The following is a 20,864-nucleotide window of genomic DNA, read 5'->3' on the forward strand; positions in this document are numbered from 1 at the left end:
ATTAAAACAATAATACTGATAATACACAAAAAGTACAAAACACATCAATCAATTTAGAAAGTGTTAATATCAGATACACCTAACTCAACCCCCAACCGTTAAAAACATAGATTATAACAAACCTTAGAATGTCGTTCACCAGATCGATCACACCATATAACTTTTCAAATATATGAGATCCTAAATTCCCAAATACACATGTATTAACACCTTCAATGACCACAAATAATAAAATAAATGATTTTAACAAAACGGTGATTACTATTTTAGCAAAACGGTGAATACTATCTTCATCATCAACATCTTCTTCCTTCGTCATACATATCTTCTTCATACATCTTCTTCACATACCTCAAGTCACAATCTCCTCTCACGGTCACTATCACCTTCCATTCACCTCCGGACACATCCATCTCCAACACAGGCCGCCACCACATAAATCCAATAACAAATAAAACAATATAAAGCAAGTAACAAACTACTATAACACAAACTGGTTATGATACTAGCCCCTGAACCAAACGCTAATGATTAGTCACGGTAATTTCATGTAAACAAAATATCAAAACACAATGAAACAAAACACAAACGGTATTTCGATGTTCACAGGCTTGGAACTGGAATAGACGACTTTGAAGTTAATTGAAGTAAAAAACAATAAACAAATTTCAAATAACAAATTATTATCAAATAACAATATCCTCTACGATTGAGGACTCACGGAATGGAATAGACATTTTGTAGAAGTCAACATTAATAACAAATAACAAAATAATAGCTTGTTACAAAATAATAGATAATACAAAAAAGGGAAAAATAAAAATAACACTAAACAGGTAAAGCACAATTACTACTATTACAAAACAGGAAAACACTAAAACGAATACGAAATAAAAAATAATGAGTTCAACACAAACAACATAACCATACAGGAAAAGAATTACTTCCTCTTTACAAATTGGAATAACTTCCTCTTTTTAAACGAGTAACGCAATAATAATCCAGAACAAAGCCAACAACACATAACACTGTTGACAACATCTTTAGCCTACAAGAACTATTTCACACATACGCACGCCAAAATAATAACCAAATGGTGATGTAACTATGTGTAACAATCCAGTAAGAATAGAGTAACAATCCATTCGTTGTAACAATACATGTGTTATAACCTACATATAACAACCCAGACAGTAACAATCCAGGGTGAGATGATTCATTACCTGAAATATATAAAAATATAATTTAGTTCAAATCTCATTATTAATTGGTCAAATGACCTTCGGCTAATTAAACATTTCACAATGACATTTTAACAAATAAGACGTCATAACCCAAACCTACGCCATAAGCAAAAACGGACGTTAAAAAGACGGACGTCATAGTCCTCATTAACAACAAAATATCTCATTAGTAAACGAACAAATCATTTAAACAGAAAAAGGATTAAAATAACCATTTTCATCAGTAAGATGAAGAGACTTGAACAACAAAGTACCGAGACAAACGGCTCCCAGGCAGACGCAATTATTAACAAACTACAAATGTCAACTCAATTAACATTTTCCAACATAACCAAATGGTGATTAACAAAATAGATCTAACACGATCAATAAAGTGTTGAAGTAGACATTTCAACACAACAACAAACATCAGCGCATGACGTTGCTAACAAAAAGACTAATTAACAATTTGCACCATTTGCACCATTTCTGCACCATTTAACGAACCTCTAGCTCATTAGCACTAAACTTTCAAAGGATTTACAAAATCAAGCAGATGGAGCCACCATCTTCACTGAACACTATCATTGAACACCATCAATAAAAAACCTACTTGGAACAAATTACAACTTTTAGAATAACTTACCTAATTGGTATTGTTAACTTCCTAATTGGTATCTTACCACACAGCAAAACGATAACGTCAGTAACCAATAACGTCAGTAACCAATAACGTCAGTAACCAATCAAACATACCAATTACTCTCAAACATACCAATTACAAGAAGAATATCGTAACAAGAAAGCCAAAGAATATCTACAAAGGACACTTATACATCAAAAGATAACAATCCAAAACACTAATTACGACCAGAAAATTAGTAAAATTGGCAACTTCAAGAACCAAAAAAGAAAAACGGAAGATATGTAAATGTCACCAACATTGTAGAGAGCCCCAAACATTTGGGTAAAAATCACCGATTTTGTCTTGTACAAATCACAACCTCTCTCGAACCAGAAAAATTTTCTCATTTTCTCAATTTCTCACAAATTTTCTCATTTTCAGCTAAGCTGATAAGAAAAGTTAAAACTAACTAAAACTCCGTTCCAAATTCAACACAACATCTTAAAATTCTTTCAAATTCAACAAAATTTTATTGTCGACTCTCAATTGTAGAGATAATCTCTTGAATCATAAACTATTTCTTGCCTCATTCTCAAACAGAATAAAAAACTTCAATCGCATCTTCCAAAAATCTAATTCTCAGTATTTCTGAAATCATTCGGAATAAATTTGTATCAACTGTCTTCAAAAATTTCTCTCACATCTTTATCATCTTTCTACCGAAAACAACTCGACAAAACAGGTAAAACTGAATTACCTTAATTTCATTTCAGAAAGACTCATACATCATTATAGTCACCATCATAATGAAACACCACCTATATTGTCAGTTTTAGAATTTTTGAATTCATTTAGTAAAAATCAACTTATCATAAGAATATCAGTCCAAATAGACAATTTTATTGAACTTGACTACCCATCTGGCAGTCATATACATTTTGACGACGATAGCGTTCAACTAACAAATTGCAAAGTATCACCGCAAAATTATCTCTTTATCATAGAAGGAATAACAAAAACAAAACAAGAGATAAAACTCTTTTGGGGAGAAAAACATTTTGATTTACTTAAATACACAGCACCGTGTACGGAAACAATCACAGAATTTGAAGTACTGAAACAACAGATTAACACTCAAGAGTGTGCAAACTTAAACGAGTTACACACAAATTTTCTCGTAGTTTTAAAAAAGGAAGCTATAAACCTTATTGACGACAGAGCAAAGAAGTAACAACAGTAATGATACCACTCATTGTCATAGTCATATATCACGTATCATTTTAACTCTCACAAAATTTGATAATGCGACACCGCTAAGTGTCAGTTACAACAGTAAATAACTGTCACTTTTCAGTGAAGCATTGTATCAAATTTACACTAACACTCACACTGACATACACAAACACATAAAACAAAATTAGTTTCAAAAATTGATTTCACAGAAGCATTAATAGCAACCTACTTACTATTATCCAAAGTAATATTTTTCTTAACTATTTTTCTTGTACCGTGTATTGTAGTAATTTCAACGTATCTAGCTATAGTAACCATAACTGAAATCATTCGAAACCGTACAGTTGTCTATGCAAGCCCACCAGTACAATAATAACACCCCATGCATGAAATACACTCTGATATATTCCATATCTGCAAATCTAATATAGATATTATAGAACTAGAAATATTTAAATTTATTAAGATCGCAATTATAATTTACTTTTTCATACGAATGTGTTTAAATCTAATAGAATATTTTCTATATCCATAAAAATTGATCCTATTCCTGATATTGAAGAATCCATCTACTACACCCTACACTCACAAAATTTCTATCTACAAATAGGATTTCCAGAAAACTCTCAATTATACGGTAACGTTATAATATATCAATTAAATCTCAGATTAGACCATAACGAAATTTGGATATCAAACCTAGGAGCACAAACTCATACACCAGGACAAGAGTTAACACCACTCATTATTTTGCAACCACCATTCATTAATATCCCAACCCACGGACCTGGCTCAGGAGCATAACAAATAGCCCGCAAAAATTGCGTCATCAAGTAATAATCAAAGTAACAATCACCCAGAAAGACCACACCATAACGAAGTCAGATCTAACAAATATTCCAATTTCACCAGAAATAGATGACACACTAAATCCATATAACGAAAACCCGTATTCTGTACGAAGGGAACGACCGGAAAGAAGAGAACTTTTAAGAGCACGACGTCGATCGTCATTGTCATTCCCTACACAAGACTCAACATTAGTATCATATGGCTCAACAGATATAGAATCTAATATAATAAGACCTTTAGAAACAGGACACTCAGAACCACCAAGTAGAACAGGAACACTTCCACTACACAATTTTAGTCTCAGTTCACCAAGTGAACACTCAAGTGTCAATACTGATCATACACCAACACCATCCGAACTAAGAGCAAATCCATTTTTACCACCGACATTTTCACAGAGAAAAGACTTTAACTTTGTTCAAGAACACTTTCGAGTACAACCATTACATTCACCTAATAGTTCACTTTGGTCAGCAACATCACCACAATCCACAAGTACAAATACAACACCAGTAAGAACAAATCAAACAACATCATCATCAAACACATCAGTAAGCGTACCAAGAGTTGAAATCCCAAACACCTTACAACCTCCAAGAAATACAGCATTATCCCCATCATCATTCATACCCGACATTAGATTACCCTCAAACCATCCAGGACGAGTTCGATCAACCCCCACACTTAATTGTAACCCCCCAACTCAAAGTAGAGCAAATGAGCACACATATCTCTTCCCACTAGATCACAAAACTTGGAATCCACCCCCACCGTTATACGGACCTACCGACCTTGGTGATACACTTACCAATTGGTCAAGGAATAGACTTACAAATACTTTAAATCTAACACATCGCCAACGCAACGCAGCACTTAACGTTCTAGCGACACCATCTCTTGAACTTAAATTTAACACAACGATATAATACAACACTTTTTTTAATCATCCCTTTCACGCTACAACACCATCTATAGTCACAACTACAATCCCAGCACCTTTCATCTGCATTGAATTTATATACAAATTTGACAGATATACAAAACAAACCTTAGGGTTTGCAACATTCTACAATCCACACACCGGTCTATCATACACATGTCGCTTCAACTGAAAGCTATTATACTCATATTATCATTAATAATAATATACATATATATGAAAGTAGAAACAAAAATACAAATGGAAAAAAGACTAAAAAATGAAGCTAGACAACGCATTAAAGATCGTATCAACGAAAAAATGGAATTACAAATCCAACACTTTAAAAATAAAAACAACACAAAAAATTACAATACTATTAATAATTACCACACATTTAATCCACAAAAATATGATAACCTCCAACATTATGTATTCCAACACAATCATACCAACACTTCTCCAAGATTTATCAATAATACTAAAGTAGAAGACTCAAATAACACAAAAAACTATTCGGATTACGAAGCTATGTGGGAAATAGCTATCGACAAATGGACACGAAATTGGAATTTCTATAGAGAACGATTAACAGATAGTATACTGGATAAGTTCAATATGAACAATAAAAGACAAAAAAGACAAACACAAATAGACTTTGTAGAATTAACTGGACAGAATATTAACGGCTCCGCAACCGGACCACAAGATATATTCATAGAACACTATGATTGTGATGCAGAAGAAATCACAAATGTCAAATACTACGAACTAAACAAAATTAGTACATGCAAATTCAAACCATTAGATCTAGATATGACAAGAACAGAAGTACAATTATTATCAAAAGCACAAGCAGTAGAAATCAAAGCATACGCAGTTGCAGGAACAATTAAAGAACGAGTAGAATGGTGTTCACAACACACTGACTACATTAGAGCAAACAGACCAAGTTATTACGTATCAGATGCACAAAGAACAAAAATATAAGATGCGGACGAAGTTCGAAACGAACTCGCTAGAATAAACCTACTCAAAAACACAAGATACAAACCAACAAGATATAATATATCATTCAACTACATCGCAAATCCACCACTTCAGAAAAAGATCGAAGAAATGCAAGGTCGAATACAATTCGATATGAATACCCCATTAGCACCGACATACGGACGAATAGTTTATGACTACACAAATCCCATGTGGATACCGAGCGCAATAAAAAATGCACAATCCAATTGCATGAAAGGACCACGAAAACAAAACAGAATTGATATATTAGATTGGACACTAGAAATACGTGAAGCATCACTAATACTAAACCTTGATAACGAAGAAATATCATATATGGGAACAAAACTACCCTGCGATCTCCGTAAAGGGGAATGCCTCCCAACACCATTAACAAAAGCAACAATAGTATGGGAACCACAAACCCATTGTCAACTATTTGAACTAATCAGATTTGATGCATTCATGGTAAAATATCAAGATAGATATTGGATAGAAACAAACGCTGAATGGACAACAGTCCAGCAACCAGACATAACACAAAAAAAATTAAACAAAACAGACAAGATCGCAACTAGATTCGAAGTATTCCCACTCGTCGAACGCGAGTGTGGCTCACTCCAACCATTACACAAAACAGAATATGATGATATATACATCATCTACGAATACGGATTCGATATGCATACCGGACAAAAAGTTACAAGAAAGAAAGATAAATTTGACGACGAAAAATTTTTACGAATAAAACCAGAACAAATAATATCAGAACGTACACGATATGAAGACGAAGATAACAAACAATACTACTATGATTTTGTAAACGAAAACACACATTTGAACATGAAAATGGATCTTTATATGAGTAACATTTACTCACGAATAAGTCAAGCTATTGAATTCTATTCACAAATTTGCAAACACACTAGAAACCTTAGACAATTAACATTAACACAAGTACAAAAGAACACTCCACTATTAGAATAAATCCTCACTGGAGACCGATCAATATTTGTTAAATAAGAAGGAGTAAATGTGATGAAAATGTACAAATGCGCGAAAAAATCTTCACCTCTATATGTACCGCAAACACGCGAATGTTATGACAAAATACCAATTCTATACAAAAACAGAGTACAATACGTACACCAATTAACACGACAAACATACTTATGGGCGAAGAAAGTCCCATGTTCACATAGTAACTTTGATCAGTTAATATCAATTGACACAGAAGGAACAGGGAGATACAGAGTTACACCATACCCAGTAAAAGTTGAAACAATACTAAACACTATTTCACCTGAAGAAATAGTACAAGACAACATGTTTAGTAAAGCAAGTTTGATAGAAAGTGGAATATACAGTAGAGAACAATTAATACAAGAACGAAAACGAGATTTATTACACGAATACATGCGAGACCGCTAAAAACCATTACAGGAAGCTACATCAGCAAACGCACAAAAATTACTAGAACTTGAACAACTCGGATTACTCCAAACATACAAAAATTATGAACAATCACTAAAATGGTTAAAAGACCTAAATATTAATGGATATAACTTCCAAATCGACCAACCTAGTGATAACTGGAAAGAAATTTTTGACGGAGCATGGCTAAAAGAACAAATATTATCAATCTTTGGTTGGCCATGGTACATCTTAGAAAAAATGGCAATCATATACGCCATGATTAGCATGATACTATTTTTAACAAATCTTATAATAAAATTCTACAACGCTTTTCCAATTCATAAAGCGATCGGCAAACAAGCTAGTATTAAAAATACTCTTAACAGGAATATTTGGTATCTTCTCACAGACACTAACACAACTAGTAGCACAAATTCAAGAAGAAGAAACTAGTCACGATAGTGACGAGAACTATTCACACTATACCAAACATAATAAACCAAGAAAAGACATTTTTCGCCGACACTCCTCAGATATAACACATATAACAGATCACAATGACAACGACAAACCATCACAAGTTTATATTGACACTAATTATAAACACTATAATACAACCATTCGCAGAACAGATAAGGGACTACAATTACGAACAATATTTTCACCACCGAAGAAACAAAAACCACCATTGCCAGAACGAAAATACAAAAAAGAACCATTAAAGATTGAACCATTAGAAACGATAACTGAAAACAAACTACCTATACTACCACCACGACTAATCACTCCACCACCTGCATATCAATGTTTAGGAAATAATGTATCTTTTGATACACCTCAAACAACATCACTTACTGCACATATCACACCCATCCCTAGGGCGCCTAACATACAATCATCAACATTTCAGGGAAGTTCATATGAACCTCCTTTAAGTATTAGTAAAACAACACCGTATGAAATTCCGCAACCCTCATCTACATCAACAAACCAACAAAACCTCATACCATCAGTAAAACTCATAGAAATACAAAACCCTCCACCTATAGATTTCAATCAGTTAAATTAGCAGCTAATAAAATGCATAACCGCAGTCATAGCTTAGACATTCTGAAAAATGATGACCAACCACATACGAATGAAGTCACATATTTCGACACTCATTCCGCAGATACATATGAAGTGTAAATCTGCATTCAATCGCGAACAACTAACATGTTTTATACTACTCCAAAGACATTTTTTTTATTACTAATAGACATTCTCTTACTTTTCTAAAGTCAAATACTATCCACTAACTAAACATAATTTTTTGTATTTTATTACATTAATACTTAACACACCTAGCATATTCCAAAGATACCTGTAAAAATACATGTAAACCTATTACATACATAAAAAGCAACACAATGGTACTAACCATTATATCCCTGTACGAATATGAATGAACATTGCCTTCATAAAACATAATACCGACAAATGAATAATAACTGTGTAACAGATAATAGATAATAACAAAGGTAACACTAATAACAAGTGTGTTTGTAAAAAACTGAATGAACAAAGTTTCATGTATATACCTGTAACAATCAATTGTAACTAGTACAAAGTTATGAATATGTAACAAATTGAATTAGGTTTCAGCAAACAAAAGACGAAATGGCACACAAAATGGACTATGAACCCGAGAACCCATACCGAGCAGATTCGCCCCTCAGCTGCGACGTTGAGGAAGGAGAACTAAGTTCCGGATCAGGACGTTCAAGTCTAGGAACAATTCGAGATAACGCCTCTGATTGTAGCACGCAAACAGACGACCGTTTCGACAACCCACACGACAGGATAACAACTATGAGAGTCGAAGTGGAATGCGCCACTTCCGATCAACACACACAAACAGCATTGAACCAACCCGCACCCAAAGAGATTGCACAGGTTATAAAAGAACAAGTTGCTAGGAGAAAGCAAACAGAAAACAAACGTAATCAAGACTCCTTTTCTAATAGAACAAATGTAACAGAACAAGGAACTAGTACTAACATACATAGTTACCCGAATAACAGACCACGTAACGATAACACGTCAAATACAGTATACCACTCGCCACCTTTACCTAACTACCCACCTCCAGTACGACCACCTCCACCTAGCGATAACGAACACGAGTTACCACAATATCACGTTCAACAACGCATATCACATAGATATCCGTCACATATAAGACCGAACAATCTACGCTTCCCGTACGCCGTAACGCCCCGAAGCAACAGTAGGAAATCATTTTTCCACCAATCTACTAACGAACAAACCCCTACAGCAACAGTCATGGAAACAATATGGTTTTAGGACAAAGATCCCCGAACATTGAATAATCCACATAACAGTAACTATAACCCATTGTTAAGTTATCGAAATTGGTTTGAAATTCCATTCGATTCACGGGACTATAACTTTGTAATGGCACCGCTACTCAACCTGAAAGACCGTGTTTCTGAATTTTTCCCACCATTACCTTCTGAGAACACGAATACAGTTAAACGTAGTACCAAAAATATGGGACGCGATAAATACCATCAGACAGCGTATCCAATTTTGAAACAGTTTTACAGTCTCACAGAACGTTTTTTATACGACTACGATTATGAATTTAGAATCCCTATAACATGTACATTTGATAATCTCGTAGCAAAGGCATCACATGACCTTTCCGCTTACAGCGTCTTTGACCAACAGATTTTTCAACTAAGCTTCAACTTCCTACATCCGACACCAAAGGATGTCCAGAACAATAATTACAGAGTACATGAAACAAAGCTAGTTCACAATTTAATATACTATACGTTTTTACGCGACAAGAACAAGAACACTACAAAGAGTTATATACACATAAACGATCAACTAACGTCACCCTATTTTCTTAATTACGGATACAAACTCAAATGGGAATACACAATTGGAACACTCCGTAATTTCGACCCCGTAAAAAACTATTATATCTTCCAACCTAAGGAAGCGCCCGAACGACCGCTCATCGTGCCTATAGAAGCTTTAGAACCGTGTGAAGAATATCACACTTACCATTTGGAAGGTAGCGTAACAAACAGAGCTGTCCTGAACAGAATACACTTTAACAATGAACGCAAGACTTCAGATATCGAGAAAGAAATACGCAACTCGGTAAAAGCATCAATAACAGAAGTGTCACTAGATGAAATAACTGATCTCGTGGCACATTTTCTTTCAAAGGATGATCACTTCATCAAAGAATATCAACAATATAGGGATCGAACAGATCACCCTAAACAAACAGAGAGACTATAACAAATTCTGCTCTGTAACAATCTTCAATGTAATAACAAATTTTGTAATATTCAGAACAATTTCATTGTAACACCGTCATGAATACTTATTGCTATACATCTGACTATAGATGTTCCTCTGCATATTTCACGTGCAATAAATATTTTATAAATGTTAGTAACCATACCCATTTTGCAAACAACCCTTAAATGTGATTGAACCCCATTTAAACTATTACGACACTTAATGTGTAATAAAATCTAAAAAACATAAAAATTTTTTTTTCTTTTACTTTATCTTTCAACCCCTATTCTTAGTTACTTGTATACATGTATATATGCAAAGTTCTCCATAGTTAGATATATGCAATTTTGTAAATAAAAAGAAAACAAAAATAGAACAAAGTATTAGTAATAAGTGGAATGAGTAACACAGTGTATAACAACACACTATAATATTGCGTACTCATAAACATGCACAATTCATTACTAACATAGATTATATGCAAAGTCAATAACTAACAATATGAGTCACAACATGACAATACGGTTAAAATAACTATTCGATTTAACATGCAATACATGTAGAATCTTCCAAAACAGAACATAACATATTGTATACAAGGTATTTAACCAACACTTACCAATACTTTCCAGACGACTATAACAAATGGTAAAACAAACAAAATATTAAGATTGTTCACAATTCGAAATTTTCACATTTCAACTTTTCATATTTCAAAATGATGATTTAAGACATACTATGCAATTACATGTAATACACCAGTAACAACTAACATCTATATTTGTAACAAATCCTCTGAATCCTTTTCCTTCAAAAGGAAAAAAAGGTATTATTTGAAAGACTGTTTAAAAGATTCGCCGGATACGATACAGTCTTTCAAATAATACCTTTTTTTCCTTTTGAAGGAAAAGGATTCAGAGGATTTGTTACAAATATAGATGTTAGTTGTTACTGGTGTATTACATGTAATTGCATAGTATGTCTTAAATCATCATTTTGAAATATGAAAAGTTGAAATGTGAAAATTTCGAATTGTGAACAATCTTAATATTTTGTTTGTTTTACCATTTGTTATAGTCGTCTGGAAAGTATTGGTAAGTGTTGGTTAAATACCTTGTATACAATATGTTATACAATGTTAGTTTTTGCGTTTGTCGTATCTGTAAATTTTTTGAAGGTTACAGATCTCGCTTACTTTCTTTATAATGGGTATATGCAAAAATGTCCCATTTGCTGATTCTCATTAACGGTTGTTTCATCATTGTTTAAAAGATTCGCCGGATACGATACAATGATGAAACAACCGTTAATGAGAATCAGCAAATGGGACATTTTTGCATATACCCATTATAAAGAAAGTAAGCGAGATCTGTAACCTTCAAAAAATTTACAGATACGACAAACGCAAAAACTAAAATTGAACAAAAGTAACTCCACAACAGTAGAAGTATGACAAAACAATTCGTCAAAACTAAAAGCATCAGAATAACTACTGATTTCAGGAGACATCAAGAGACATAATACATGTTCATCTTCAGTAACATAATATAATATGGCCAAAAAAGTCACATGTCACTAATCATTTCCATGATTGTAAACAGAAACTTCGATTAACAAATACAATAACTACCCTCGATTCCTTCGTCGAATTACATGATTACAATTTTGAAAAACTCTTCCGACCGGAAGGGATACTACGTATTATATGTAGTAACACAGAACACTTATTAAACACTTTAACAACTAACAATATTAACCAGGTAAGTCAGGTAAGTCACCGGACATCAGGAGCGCCACAACACATCAACACTGGAGCTGCCCAAAAGGATCTTCACCCACTGGACGTGGTACTGGAATAGATACTTTTGTGGTTGTTAATGTTCGTTCTTTGCTTTGTGGATAACCTATGTCTGTTGACTCTACTCTTTGACGAAACCGATCATCAAGCAACACACTCAAAAAAGAAGGAAAAAACCTTCAGAGAGATATAAAGAGAAATTGACTCATAGTACAGAAGACTTTCAAAAAACTCTAAAACCCGGAAAGATGGAGTCAGTGTTGACTTCCAACAAAAGGATTTAGAGATTTTACTTATGTTGGTGAATATAAACTAAAATACTCAACCCTGATTGGTTGAAATTATGGAAATACCTTTTCTTTTTATGTTTAACTGTTTACCCGTTGGTAACACAACACGCTACCCCTTTAGTCGGTACCAGTTAGACCTGATATAATAATAAAGTATATATCTCTCTCTACTCCGCTCTTGTTTTAGTATTGAGATATACGTTAGACTTTAGCATTTCGGCCGGTTCACTGTCTACTGAAGCTCAGATAGAAGAGTAACAGACTAGAGATCTAGAACTTTAGTTAGTCAGGTAAGCCTTAAGATTATACTATAATCTTGAGACACCATAAGACAGAAGTAGAGTAACCTCCCAAGGTAACCCTACCTCAGAACACGTCTTAAAAACTGTACGCTCCTTTTTGAGAAAAATTTCGTGCGATATAGAATTAAAGGCTTTAGCTAGGTCAATAAAAACAGCAACTGAAATTTTTAAGTTATCATAGTCTTCTTGTAGTGCTTCGATCAAGAGTAAAACAGCATCTGTAGAAGACTTGTGTTTTGGAAATCCAACTGTGCACCGTTCAATTTTTTTTTGTATAAATTCGTTAAACTGATTGAGAAGTATACGCTCAAAGAGTTTTGCAAACATTGCAGTAATTGAGATGGGCCTATAGTTCTCACAAAATTTTTGATCTTCTTTTTGTAGACCGGTCTAATGAAAGCAACTTTCAAATTTTCTGGAAAATTTTGACTGATGCATGTGTTAAAAACAAACTGCAAATGCGCTCCGATTGCAAACTTTGCTGCCTTGATTGCTCAAGCATTAAAAAAGCCTGGACCTAGGGACCTATAGTTGTCGAGTGATTCAATGGCATCATAGAGTTCCTTTAGTTTGACTGTTCTGAAGCAAAACTTTTCCAAACTTCTATGCGAAACATATTTGAGCGCTCACATTTTGTCCATTGCATAAGCCTAATTTCTGAAAACTTTTATTTAGACATTTTGCAATATCAAGTTCAATTTTTACTCTTTCACAATCGACTATTTTGTCTATAATGAGACACCACCTTTCTTTGCAATTTTTTCTTGATGAAACTCTATATTCTTTACTTGTTGGTAATCATAGAAAAATTGTTTGCAAAACTCGTTTTGGTCCGTTTTCAAGCCAAAGTTCTCTGGTATTTGAAACTGGAATGCGCTTGCTCAGATGCGTTCTTTTTCCAGATGTGTTTTTCTGTGATTTCGTCTCTCAGCTCTTTTGTTAGCCAAGATTTTTCAGCAAATTTTCTTTCAGGTTGAAAACTTTTTATAAGTGGGGCGTGCAATTCTAGACTAGTACTGAAAACGCTTAAGAAAACATTGTACAAGCTATTTCTATCTTCACATTCATATAAATTATACTCCAGTCCTGATTTGAAAGATCAAAATTTATTTGCATCGAACTTTTTTTTGTTTCTGCTGATAAAACTTTGCTTCCTACTTTCAGGTTCAACGAGAAAATTGGAGTGTTCAAAACAATCAAGCGATCCATTTCAACTGATGGGGAAAATCTGAACCCTTTGAATTTGATTTTTTCTGTAAAACCCACGCTCAAAGGTTTTGCGCCTTGGCTGGTGGCTCGTGTTTGTTTTTTTGTGTCTGATAAAGTATGCCCAGTTTTACTCGCAAATTCATCCAATAAAAGTGGATTCTCGTTAGATGAAATAATTGAGATTGTAACGGCCAATAAGCAGAGCTTAGTCAGTGATTGAGTACGCCGAGGAAGTTTCTGATGTTAATTTGTCAATGAAAAAGTTTCAAGTTTTTATCTGGACAATACAAATCATTAATTAGGATTTTGTTAATCGATAGCCCAGATATTTCTACCCATAAAGACTACCCAAAAAGCTTTCATTAAGTACATTAAGAACATTTCAATTTTTTGAAGATTTGTCCCCAAGAAACCAGATGGCAACACCCCCACCCTTACTTACTCCTGTCTTCGATGACCTTGATTTTAAATAAAATTTGTTTCCGACTCGAAAATGCTCTGGATAATAATCTTTTTCATGCAACCAAGTTTCAGTAAGGATCACAATTGTGTTTTGAGTTTAATTTGTCAAATATTCAGTGAAAAAGTCAATTTGTTTTTTAACTGCGTGCATTGAAGAAGTGGATGTTTAGATTTTTGCAATCCTTTGTAACTATATCTATCAGCATGTCATTTTCACGAATAACAGAAAAGGGACCCGGATTTAGATGAATATCACCATTTATGAGCAAGCGCATGAAGTGTAAAAAAACAATTTTGCAAACCTTCAAAAAACAAAAAAGCGGATCCTAATTTTCACATCATAATGATCATCAAGATTTTGGTTGTGGAAGTAACCAAATATATGAATTTTTCATTTGAAGTGCTAAGTAAAAGAGCACAAAACCATTAGTTTGGAAAAGCTCATTTTTTGCTGACAAAAACGATAAGTCACAAAACCAAAGGATTGATTAAAAACGCAGAATTTGTCTCAGTAAAATGTTGTTTTGTGATACAGTAATATTATGCTGTTGATAATAGTTACGAAAATTTTTCGTACTCCAGCCAAATTTAAGTGAACACCATTATAAGATATTTCCGATGTTGTGATGTTGCATTTGAAAACCCCTACTTTTGTCCATTTAAATGTTCCATTTTACTCCAAAGCAATAATTCCCAGTTGCTTATTGAACTCCCCAATTTCAATATTATTTCATTCACGCCCATAATGGCCATCTTTAACTTGTGGAATTTCAAAAATTAGAACTCGGTGAGATTTCAACTTTTTAATTGCTATTGCAACAATTTCACCTAATGGAGATGCTGCGGCCACCCCCGAAATACCCTTATCAAAACAATTATGACCGGCATGAAAAAAGAGTAATTGGCACTTTGCTCCTGAAGAACACTGTTCGACTTTTTGTCCCAAATTAATAATTTTTGATGAGGGATAAGAATGAATCCCAGTTTCAAAAATACAGCCGGCAGATTGCCGGAATAGACCAGCGAGAGAATAGACCTGCGTGCCGTATAATAGAGATAGAAACAGAGACAGAGCTAAACTGAAAAAAAATTGACGCCGCTCAAAAAGCTAGGTAAACAACATTCAGCGATAAATTATTAGAGCTTGTTAAAATTCACGCCACAGAAGCCTCTTACTAGGGATGTTCTTTACTGAACATATGAGTTCATTTGGCCTTAAACTTAAGCTAAAAATGACCTAAAATTAAAATTAAGTTTTAAAGTGCAAAAGTCAGTTTATTGAGTGAGGTAAATCACTTGTGATCAAAATCCCATCACGCAAAAAACTTTTGCTAGAGAGTGAGAAATGACGTTACGCGCGCAGACTCCGTTTGGGCGAGGGAGAACTCATTCAGAAAATTTGACTTTTTCAGCTTTGCTGAGTGAACAAATGTAAAACGAAAAAGAGCGTCAGACGACAAAGCAAAAAGAACCAAGAGCACCACAATATAGCTCCGCTTAGCTAATAGCTTCGCAGCTATAGAAAATATCAGATTACCGTATTTTTTTGGATGTGCTGTCTGAAATTATAAGATGGTTAGTGTTTTTGTTAATAAAATTCGGGAACCGTCGATTAATGTTTCTGTTCGTCGATTAATTGTTTCTGTTCTTGTACGATTTCATTTTTTTTCTTTAAATGGCTTCGCATGTTCTCGATGGTGTTTGTAAGTCTTGAAAACTCATTACTGAATAGCGGACTCATTATTCAGTTTTAGTCTGCTGAGGCATTATTAAGCAAAACTTTGGTTGGATTTCAATTTACGCAGCAAATTGCATTTACCAACTGTTCGGCTCTTTGATTTTTGTTTAAAAAATCACAAAATTTTTTGTAGAAATTCCAGTTTTAAAAATTTTTGTTTGTTTACTTGATTCTGATTTATAACTGCAATCATAAATTACAATTCTGAAGGACGATTGGCCGTTGAAATCACTTAAAGTGAGCTTATATGAATTTTCAAAACTTATACCAAACGATACAATGTTTTTAATCTTCTTAACAAAACTAAAAAAAATTATTTTCACAATTCGAACATTTTCCCTCAAATTCTCCTTCTTACATTGGCTTGAAGTTTTTCAATTACGTTGGTCTCTATCAGCTAATTTCATATTTTAATCAATTTCAATGATTAATTCTGGTCCTAAATTTAAATCAACACATTTTGAAAAATAAATTTGTACTCATGGGAACGTTTTGAAAATATATAGAAATTAGCATAACAAGGATGGGCAAACATTTGGAAAAGCTATTAATTATAGCCTTTCCGTTCCTTTTCAACTGTCTTCGCGATTGTTGTTCCTACCTCACTTTAGTGTGAGGGGACTATATATTCATACGGGTTTTTGTTTAGTCAATTTTGGTCGATCGAGATATTCATCCTTATGTCGTGAGTGGTATAATTAAAACGCCCGTCAAGCGTTAAAATTTAATTAAAAAGATTTATTCAAAGCAATTTTTTTCTAGGGATTTTTCGAGTTTTAGCTTTGTGAGTAGTAGACGGACCTCCATTGTTTTCAAACATTCCATAATTTTTGAACAAATCTTAGCAAATTTTGCTAAAATTTGTTAAAATTGTCACCAACAGTGTTATTGATTTTACAGATAGATGCTGGCTTAAAAGGGGATGCTAACTATTTCCCTCAATTCATTTGGGTAACTTCTTTACTAAATTTTTGAATTTGACTAACAAAAATGACTCAAAATTGCCTTTTTAGCCCGCTTTTATTTAAAATTGGCCAAAATTGAAAACTGAACACTGCTGACACAATGTTTCTAAACAATGAGGTTTACTTTCGCTGCGGCTTCGCATAAGAGAATTCTTGAACTGAAAACTGACCGCTTTTCGCTAATTTATTTGATCTGTATCCAAAAAGCATAATATATTTTTGATGTATTGATATTTGATGTTTTTCAAAATATTTTCGTGATTTTCTTTTCGTGTTAATTACCGGCGAGAATCATTTCACATTAAGGTTTAACCAATGAAAATCCCATTTAAAAGAAAATGAGCTCAAATGAACATATTATAGATTAGGTTATCAGTATGAGCTCAATGTTCTTATTGCTTTGCAAATTATTTTAGTAAGCAAATTGAATTCTTGTATTTTGCCTGATATTGTTTTTTGCAGTCTCCTGACTTTAATTGGTACACGTAAAACGCATCTTTTTTATCTTACTTTAGTCAACATGTAGCTGTGTCTCAGCAAAGACAATCCTCTTTTTTTATGTGCACAAATCAAATTCTATGTTAGTTTTCTTTAACTAATGGTGTCTTGGCGTTCGTACTACCAGTTCTCAAGAATGTTGATTTTTATATGTTTGTGCAATTTTAGGTTCTTTTCTTGTTTACATGACAAATCATATTATTAAAAGGTCCAATTGGCGTCTAAAGAAGGCAGAATGGAACACTTAGTTTTTGATTTTTCTTTCTTGGACGGCTGCGACATTGTTCTCTCGCAAAACTTATATATTTTTTTCAATTTTTGCCAGTATTTAGTGTCCTTTTCATAGTTGCCCAACATACTCCGAATAATGAAGGATCACAATGCCTTCCTGTAGATGTATGATTGAACCAATGTAATGAACTCAGTTTTTAGCTAAAGGTTTAAATGAATTTCACATAAAACAATTTCGCCAAAAGATTTTTGCAACCACTCTTTTTTCTTCATATTGTTCTCATGTGATTTAGTAGCATTTCTGGCAGATCTTATTAACTTTTTCCTGAACCATGCAACGATTTTCTCACGGTTACATGTTTTGGTTACTGAAAATTTGAGTTCTGTCCGTATTTGTTTTTTGTACCCTTATTACTTAGTATCACAAACAACAATCCCAATTGGTTTCCTAAGGCGTTGCAAGATGATCCGTTTTTGTTTTTGGCTTGTTTTTACGATTTTCAAAAAAATTGTCAAAAATCAATGAATTTTCGACCTTTGAATTCTTTAATCTTACTTCAGTCAAAATTTAGCAAGTATCTGTAAAGACAAACCGCATCCTCTTTAGCAAGCTGGAAGTCTATAATAATAATTGGAGGCGTCTAATTGAAGACTTTTTGGAATTTTCTTTTAAAATATGCAATTTCTGCATGTGCCTATTTTTGAAGGTGGTTTTTCTTTCCTTGCCACAATATCCCTTTAATGGGAAAGTTCGTTTGCGTTGAACAATTAGGAATGCGTAATTGAACCTATTTAATGTTCTCCGTGAATTGCTTGGGGTTTTAACGGCCACGACGCCGTTTTCTTGGTCAAAGATTGTATTTTTTATTGACTTTTTCGTTCAATTTCTGGTCGTAGGACCCTTTTTTGTAATGATATGCCTCAATTGCTTTCTCAAGAGTCATATATGAAGAGGTCTCAATCGCTATCACAATTATACTTCAAGAATAAAGGATTTTTAAAATAATTTCAGTTGATAACTAATTGTTTTAACATTTAAGAAATTAATGGTTTTCAAAACAGGAAACTTATTTTCGAACTTTGCCCTTTGTGCTGTTTTTGTCCAAATGTTACAGTTTCACTAATTCCAGGTTTCAAGACCTTGTTTGCAGTACCGCTTAATTTCTATTGTTGGCGTCTTATCTGACGCCATTTTGATTTCGTTATTGATTTCTTTTAAGTATAGACATCGACTTTTGGGTGTATTCAATATTTGCTGTTATTTGAAATCTGAATTTGTCTTGTCTTGTGTTCTCGTTAACGTCAGGTCTCATCGGCCATCTTATGCGGCATTGATTTACTCATTTAGTGGTTTGCTGAACAATATGTGAATTTTTGAATGTTTTCTGGATGTTCATTGGGTAGACAATTAAGAAATGTGGATGAGCATGGTCGGAAATTTATGTGCGAACGCACATTACCGAGCTTCCTTATTTCTTTCAAAACACTTGAAGGCAAAACCCCTCCATTAAAATTAATTATTTTTTGTCTTACAAAAATCCAACCTCAAATCCGACAGAAAAATTGTGGAGCATTGTGAGGGAGGGGGTCAATTGAGAGCGGTGGGTTGATGTGATCAGGCTGGGGAGGGGGGTCTCAAGGGCGATCGAGCGTGCGGGATGCAATTGGATCACATGTTGGGTTCAAATAATCGTCACATGTTGATAAAAAGCGAGCAGCAGGGGCGGCCTCACAAAATTTTGTGTAGCCGCACAAAATTAATTTTGTGCGGCTACACAAAACTAATTGTTCGAATATTATCAACACCATTTTGTCACACATTATAACTCACCTATGAGATCAAGAAAGTGCGTGAACATATTCTTGGGCTTCCTGATGCCTGCGTTCAGAGCAGCATCACCGAAGAGTCGCTCATCCGACTTCAAAGTGACAACAGTCGGCGTCTTCCGTTTGCTCTCGCTGTTTAGCACGATCTCCATCGGAACACCAGGCTTGACCAGTCCAATTTTGTAGAAGTCATTGCCCAGATCAACGGAGATAACAGCTATAGAGTGCACAGGGGAGGCGAGGTACGTAAATAGCAGAAATAAACCCAGGAACAGGTATTGTGATTTTGAGAGCACCGAATCTATTCTAAAGCCTCTCACAGAGGTCAAGGGTTTACTATTTCTACTATAGCACCAGGTCATGACCAACTGAAATAAAAAGTAAGGATAAAGTACAAAATAAATGGCTATAAATTGACAATTGCGCTCGTAAGCTTCAGGGAAAAGATAAAAAACAACTTGCTAAAAGTATTGCATAAGCTAATAACAGGCAAATAATTGATACCACAGCGACCTTCAATTATCAGATGAAATCTCAAATAAATGATCAATTGCTTATAAACTGAAAGGAAGCCGACTCTATCTGCTAATAAAATCACCACATATTATTATGATGAAAATGAAAGCCTTTTTCACGCTTCACGGGCAATAAATATTATTGACTGAAATCGATTTTTACATCATAATTTATTTTATATGAACGAATTTGTCTTTCCAATAAATTGGCGTTCAAATATATAGCCTTTTTGCACGCTAATACCAACGAATTACTATGCTGTTTGAAACAACACGTCATTTAGTCGTGGTATTTAATAGTCTCTTCGGTTTCTCGGCTTAGATTGTGGTAAGTCCACGTCAGTTTAACACAAATTGTCTGTCCAATAAAACCACAGCATTTTCAGCTAGCATAAACTAACACAAATACAATACAATACAATCGAA

General features: G+C 33.9%; 1 protein-coding gene across 1 annotated transcript in view; it reads right to left on the reverse strand.

Moving 5' to 3' along the window:
* LOC142341682 (hypoxia up-regulated protein 1-like) overlaps positions 1-20,805 on the reverse strand; it is a 36,580-nt gene extending 15,775 nt beyond the window's left edge. The window contains exon 1 of the mRNA XM_075392830.1: positions 19,928-20,805. Within this exon, the coding sequence (XP_075248945.1) occupies positions 19,928-20,285 (358 nt within the window). The 5' untranslated portion in view covers positions 20,286-20,805. The remainder of the gene's footprint in view (positions 1-19,927) is intronic.
* Between the last annotated feature and the right edge of the window lie 59 nt (positions 20,806-20,864).

Source organism: Convolutriloba macropyga, chromosome 6, assembly GCF_964194025.1.
Source record: "Convolutriloba macropyga chromosome 6, txConMacr16.3, whole genome shotgun sequence".
In the NCBI taxonomy this organism is placed as follows: domain Eukaryota; kingdom Metazoa; phylum Xenacoelomorpha; order Acoela; family Convolutidae; genus Convolutriloba; species Convolutriloba macropyga.